This window comes from Solanum tuberosum, unplaced genomic scaffold (assembly GCF_000226075.1).
Source record: "Solanum tuberosum cultivar DM 1-3 516 R44 unplaced genomic scaffold, SolTub_3.0 scf00347, whole genome shotgun sequence".
Classification (NCBI taxonomy): domain Eukaryota; kingdom Viridiplantae; phylum Streptophyta; class Magnoliopsida; order Solanales; family Solanaceae; genus Solanum; species Solanum tuberosum.
This window is the reverse complement of record NW_006239269.1, coordinates 64,008-71,624: the sequence shown is the minus strand read 5'-3', so window position 1 is coordinate 71,624 and position 7,617 is coordinate 64,008. Positions and strand designations below refer to the sequence as shown.

At 37.2% G+C, this 7,617-nt stretch overlaps 1 protein-coding gene across 1 annotated transcript; it reads left to right on the top strand.

Annotated features, from left to right (window-relative positions):
* The first annotated feature begins 774 nt into the window (after nucleotides 1–774).
* Nucleotides 775–6,668, top strand: LOC107063379 (glycine-rich protein 2-like). The gene is made up of 2 exons (XM_015315206.1): nucleotides 775–798; nucleotides 6,378–6,668. Exons 1-2 carry the CDS (start codon nucleotides 775–777, stop codon nucleotides 6,666–6,668), a joined length of 315 nt encoding a protein of 104 aa, XP_015170692.1.
* The last annotated feature ends 949 nt before the right edge of the window (nucleotides 6,669–7,617 follow it).

Sequence of the window (7,617 nt, the reverse complement as noted above, 5' to 3'; positions counted from 1 at the left end):
AGGTACGAAATTAAATGACCCTTAGGCACTGCTGAACTGCTTGTCCACTCTAAGACTGGCTCATTTGGAAACTTAAACTTGACACCTCGAGTTCTACAATCAATTGAGGCATAACATGCATGAAGCCAGTCCATACCAAGAATGACATCAATATCTACCGTGTCTAACTCAATTACATCAGCCATGGTACTCTTGTGATTGACTGAAATGGGACAATCACAATAGACTCTCTCTCTGCTAGAATGGACTCACCAACAGGTATAGAAACACTGAATGGTTCACTAAGTTGCTCAGGAATAACATCAAAATTCATAGCAAGATATGGAGTTACAAAAAATAAATTCGTTCCTAGGTCTAGAAAAACATAAACATTAGAGTCAAAGACTTGGATCATACCGGTGACAACATCTGGAAAATCCTATTGCTTTTGGCGACTGGTTATACCATATAGGCGGTTTGACCCTCCGCCAGTACCGGAAGTAGCCCCTTTAGGTGCAGCTCTGTCTAGTGGAGCAACTGAACAAGACTAGGCTCTATTACCATTACCCTGCTTGATCTTTGGACACTCTCGCATGAAATGCCCATTCTGGCCACACTTGAAACAACCAGTGGAGCCCTCACGACAAGTGCATGAGTGGTTCCTACTACACTTAGCGCAGACAGGAGACTTACTACCCCCTTGCGCTATACTACCGTGAGAATAGGCAGGCTTGGCTCTGAAATTCTGACTATTATACTCACTTTTGTTCTTAGGTGCAGATGCACTAGAAAATGATGGAGCAGGTCCCTTCTGCTTCTGTTAGGAGGATGATCGGTTGTCATTACTCTTCTACTATCTGGACTCGTTCCCTATCTTAGCTCTCTTGTTTCTGAATTACTCCCTATCCCTCAGCTTCTCTTCCTCAACCTGCTACACATAGACCATAAACCTTGATATATCCATGTCCCCAATTAGCATCGCTGCCTTGCCCTCTTTGCTTGATAGACGAGACAACCCAGCATAAAACTAACTCATTCTACTCCTGATATCTGCAACCATCTTCGGAGCATAACGGGATAGTTGGGTGAACTTCAGTCCATATTCATGAACACTTAGTGACTCCTTCTTGAGGGTAAGAAATTCCCATACCTTAGCCTCTTTCAGTTCTCGGGGGGAAGAAACTCCCCAAGAAGGCCTCCTCAAAACAAGCCCAACTCGCAGATGGTGCATCCTCAGCTTTAGCCTCCTTCCACTGATCAGACAGAGTCCTAGCAACATTCTTCAGTTGATGTGCAGCTAGTTCAACTCGCTCAGTATCGACAACATGAATAACCTAAAATACCTTCTTCAATTCATCAATAAAACTCTCCAGAACCTCAATAGTGCTTGATCTTGTGAAACTTGGAGGATTCATCCTCAAGAACTCTCGGATCCTCAAAGTATCAGTCACTTCTCCTCTTTGTTTCCCATCTTGTTTGGTCACAACTTGGCTCAGCATCCAGATAGCCTCACGGAACTCAGCATTGGTAACTTCTCCTTGGGGTTGCACGTTTGGTGCATTAGGTACCCCTTGTTCATGTGGTTCAACATTACACCTAGAAGGACGACCTCTAACAGCTCTTCGTGGGTGTATTATTATCTAAAAATATGCGCAAGCACGAATTAGAAGAAACTTCTTAGAGATCAAACTCTAACGCACAAAATGATTGTGAAAGAAGTGAGAAATTTTCCGAAATGTTGCAGGATTCTAATTATAGATGTGGCGCGCTTCACACCGATAACTAACACTCTACAGACACGGCTACATAGACTCCCTAGGACTTTTGAACTTTGTGCTCTGATACCAAGTTTGTCACGCCTCGAGCCTACACATTCGGTGAGACTAGCACTCGAGAACTATTGATGGTCCCGAGCGAACCTTTGGCCTGGCTTACTTACTCAGCGGAAGACTTAACTCATGAAGAAAAGTACTTTTAAAGTAAACTGAACTGCTCAATAAACACTTAGAATATATCAAGATAACATTCACTGGCCAAAAGTGGCAACTCAAGTCTCAACAATTAAAACAGGAAATAGAAACTTAATAAGTAACATATGACTGTCTATCAAGCCTCTAAACAACTGAGATAGATGTCGGGACAAGACTCACGACATCCTAATAAACTAATAATAAAATTGAAAGCAAAAAAAGGGATCCTGCGGAAGTAAGGAGGCTCACCACAAGACTCTGAATGCTTAACTGGATGAACGATGCGCTGGATGCCGATCCTAGTTACCTGTGTCTGCATCATAATAAGATGCAGGACAAATGACATTAGTACATTGAATGTACGAGTATGCGAGGGAGATTCTAAAACAAGCCATAATCTTGTAAAGAACTGAAGAACTTACCTAGCTCAACTCAACTCAACATAACTTAAGTCATTTCAATATAAAGCAGTTTAAAGACAAGTGCAAGCTGTTTAAAACATGATGTCAACTCTGTGTGTATTTAAAGATACACTATAACTCTGAAATGTATGTAAAAATAAAATAAACTATGTATATAAGAATACAATTACTTATGTGGGATTTTCTCTAATCGACAACCATCACGTAAGAGCTATTGTGACGATACAATGTTTCGCCTCACACTGCCAGGGCCCTCCTGTACCTTGCTGAGGGTATAAAACCTGAACTATTAAGTGGATCCACTAATCTATGCTAAAAAGTACTAAATAAATCATCTAAAAAGTATGACCCTTTCTACCTATGGTGGCTACATGGTTTATGGGGGCTATGAATTGTCTGAACTCACCCCCATATTGGTGCTCAATACTACTGCCAAAATATGCTAATAGCTCTTATGTTTAAAAACATACTTATTTCTGTGATTTGAGATAAGTGTGCTCAAAAACATAGCTCAAAGGCTATCTTGGAAATAAAAGTTTTCTCTCTTGCTTCATTTAGAAAACGATTACTCTTTTCTGAAAATTAACTCAAAGACTCTTTGGAAATCAAGGTTTCCTTTTTTGTTCAAATGTGAAAACATTTTACTCTTTGGGAATACATAGTCCCGATATACTCTTTTGAAGAAATGAACTTCAAACTTTACTCTTTACTCAACTCTAAACTCAAGTCTTAAAACAAAGTTATAACATTTTTAAAAGACTTTTGAAAGACTCTATGAACTTCTCTTGACCTGTCTCTTAAGACTTTACTCTTAACTTATCCTTGAATTTAATTATGGATTCAAAGATTGTGATTTTTGATAGGAAAGATCTCATGATGTTTAGGAGTGTTTTTAGATAGCTAAACATGAGAAAAGTTCAAGAAATCATTGCGTGAAAGCTGGTCCGCGATGCGGAGATGTAATTAAATTTTTGGTCGTGAAATCTATTTTGAGGAAGAATGGTCCATGACCACGACGCGACGTGAGGAGAAATTTTCAATTCTAAGGAACAGGTTGCGGACCTGGTACCCAGATTCTTCCAACTTGTTCCTTCTTCGTTTTCTAATCCCAATTCGCCAAAATTTGATTCTTCTTCCTAAATCCTCTTTAGATTCAGATACCCAACAAATGTACCCAAGAAGCTAACTCAAAACAACTCTAAAATCGACCTTAATCCCTTAAGAATTCCTCAATATCATCCCAAATTCTAGAACGAAAGTAAATTAAAGAACACACATCAAGAGCATTCAAACTTTCAATTTTTAAGAAGAATTCACACTGAATTAAACATGTTTGGCGCGTGGGTGAACGAAACCAACATTGTGTGAACTCACATACCTCTTAGGGATCATCCCTTCACGAAATCCACAAGCGATTCGTGAAGATCTTGACGATTCTTGCTGTTTTTCCTCCTTTCTCCTGACTAAGATCAGTCTAGATCCCAATTAGTTACCCTAAAACGAAATAAAATAATTGGGTAAGGAAAAGACCAAAACACCCTTCAAAAATCCGGATTGGACATTTCCTTTTCCGAACAGCCCAACTTCCAATGGGTATATCTCACTCATACGAACTCGGAATTTTTCATACTTGGCGGCGTTGGAAAGATTATTCCAAGGTCTTTCCTATGATATCTGGAACCACACCTAAATCATCCTGAGCTAGAAGTTATGGTCGTTTAAAGTTAACTAAAAATGCAACTTTAATACACTTGACAAATTTCCAGATTTTTATATTCTTTCCAGAAATGACTATTTCCAATTTTAAACTTCTTTCTAGTTCTTTCTAGTTACGAGGTGTTACAAGATTTTAACGAGACACATTATTTATTGACGAACTCCAATAAGTAGTAAATACATCATATTATAGTTGATGATTACATAGTTCTCGTGATAAGTTTGAAATCAATATGACAAGTTACAAACAACTCTGCATGCATATAAGCAAATTACAATCTACTCCGCTAGTAGGTTCCTATAATCAACTTGAACCATAATGTTCTTATAAGCCGCTTACAAGTAGTTTCTTACAATGATCTTACAAATAGCTTCTTTCAAGCGATTTTTAATGAGGCAGCAAACAATGCATGTTACTACACTTTTTCTTTCACTATAATTTTTCTTTAACATGGAAATAAAGGGGGAGTGTTGTAAAACATGATATCCATATGTTTTTCCTTTGTGCCTAAGATATGGTTGTATGGGACCTACATATTGTTTGAGCCAGTGTTTTTTTGCTTATAAATAGCCCTTTATTGTGGTGGAAAAGATGTGAATAAAAGGTTAAATAAAAATATATCTCCCTCCCCTCTCTTCTTGCGTAGATTATTCTTGCACTATTTAATTATATTTATATCATAGTCTTTATTTTATAACAATTACATGTTTATATGAAAGTGCTAAAACTGATGATAAGTTGATGTATTTAATAAATAGTTGTTTAAAAGCCTTATGTTGGGTTTGAACAACTAGAGAAAGTAAATTACAAAAATTATTTCACGCCATTGCCGTTTGATAAAGTTTCATGACCGCTTGGCCATTTTTTAAAGAAAATTTAGGCCTTTTATTAAATACATCAACTTATCATCAGTTTTAGCACTTTCATATAAACATGTAATTGTTATAAAATAAAGACTATGATATAGATAAAGTTTCATGACCGCTTGGCCATTTTTTAAAGAAAATTTAGGCCTTTTATTGATGTGAGAAAGAGGCTTAAACAAAAAAAAACTCATTCGGGTCTAGTGCCCAAATCTACTTGCTACACAAAAGAGATTGGGCCGCCCAAAATGGAAAAACCCCATCTCTATATAAAACAAAAGCAAAAAGCTATCTTCCTTAGGCATTTTCCTATGTACTAGGGTTTCCTATTCTCTGCTGCTTTTCTTCATCACTCCAAAACACCTACCACACCTTAAAATGTTTGTCCTTTGGTAGAACAAGACCTTCCATCTCGGTATGATGTGGCTAATCGGTGTTATTAAGCTCTTCCTTGTGCTCCTTTGTTTCTCAGCTATGAACAATAAGTATAAATCTTCAATTATGATTTGCATTTCTCCCTGTTCATTGATTCTGACCCATGGATGGCCATTTTATTATTAGCACAAAGGTTTAGATATATCTACATAATGAAAATGTCTTATTTTATAATTTTTTAAGAAAAAACTAAGAAACCCTAATTTAAAATTTGAGAAAGGAGATTCATTTCTTAAGCTTCAATCATCTCCTTTATAACCTCCATTGTGCAATTATAGATCCAATGTGTAGTATGTAGATCATCGTCTTCCCTTAACTATCTATTTCTCATATGCTTTGGAATTCACCATTTCCACTGTTGAGTGCTATGTTTTCTAGATAATCAACAATTTTATTATCTTCTCTTAAAATGTGATCTCTTAGCATGATACTTTGTATCTTCTTTAAAGAAAATTCCAATAGAACTTTTGTTAATATAATCTTAAGAGTGTAACTCTCTAGATATGTCTGGTGTCCTTATTCTGAGAAACAAATGGATGTTATCTATCACTTTGTATATGATTCTTTTTAGAGAGAACTAAGATAAAGTCTTTTGGATTCACATTTATTTTTAATTTTTCATAATATCATACATGGGATAGCTTTGATATATGTATTCAGACATAACTACTGCATTCCACCATATGAGAATCACATCTCTTACGTATAATTCCTTCATCTAATATCTCGGAAAAAAAGAAGAAGAAGAGAGAACTAGAACCAAGTCTTTTTACTTGAATAAGAGTGTAGGAATATGAATACCATTTTTTCCTATTTTTGTTATGTGCAACACCAACACATACATTATAAGGCAATACCACTTTCGAACCCTTTTTCTAATTAAAGATATCTTGTGCTCAACCAAATATTAGTTTAAACCTCTTTATCTCTGTCATGTAGCATCCAAGTTACAATCATTGTATTCTCCTCCTTGTTGTATTTGTGTAATCAGGGGTATCGAAACACGAGAACGGTGAAGTGGTTCAGTGACCAAAAGTGTTTCAGTTTCATTAGTCCTAATGATGATGATTTAGTGACCAAAAGGGTTTCAGTTTCATTACTCATTAGACCTGAAGGTTTTCGTACCTTAGTTGATGGTGGAGCTATTGAATTCGATGTGGAACCAGGGGATGCTGGCTGTACTAAGGTGATCAATGATATCGACCCAGATGGTGCTCCTATCAAAGGAGGATCCCGTGATGATAGAGGTGGTGGAGGTGATCAATATGGTGGTGGCGGTTGATATATATGTTGAGGTTGGAGATATGGTGCTGATGAAGGTGGTTACGACAGTGGCAGGCGGTTGGCGGTGATGTTGTATATGGCGGTGGTGGTGGGAAATGGGGTGGAGGTGACGGTGGGTATGGTGGCAGTGGTTGAGGAGGAAGTTGGTGTTACAACTGTGGGGAAGATGGTAATTTCACAATGGAATGTAGCCAAGGTTTTCGAAAGATGGCCATATCCACCACCTTCGCTACATTCCCTTGCAAAATGACCATCTTCCCCACATTTGTAACACCAACTTCCTCAACCACCACCACCAACAAACACACCTCCACCTCCACCATACTTCACACCACCACCGCCATATCCACCATCACCTCCATACCACGTGCTACTACCGTAACTACCTTCTTCACCACCATATCTCCCACCTCCATATCCATATCAGACACCACCACCATAGTGACCGCCTCCACCATCATGGGATCCTCCTTTGACAGGAGCACCATCTGGGTCGGTAACATTGACAACCTTAGTACGACTGTAATTCCCATATTCCACGTCAAATTCAACAACTAAACCATAAGCTAAAATACGAAAGCCTTCACATCTAATACCAGATTGATGAACGAAATTTTATCACTCTATCATCATGAGTAACTAAACCAAAACCCTTTTGGTCATTGAGCCACTACACCGTTTCCTTGTTCCTATTCCCCTGATTATATCAACTTACAGAAGAGTTGATTTTATGTAAATTCACTTTTACTTTAAATAATATAAACAAACATGATCGAAAAGCACATGTCCAACTACAACAAAAAAGATATCTAACACATAGACTTCATTTTTATTTTTATTTTGTAGTAATAAAAGTTAACTATATGATTTAAAGGAAAAAAAATAATAAAACATGTTTATAAAATTAATTAAGCAAGATAGTATGAGAAAAACTAATAAGTTGAAAG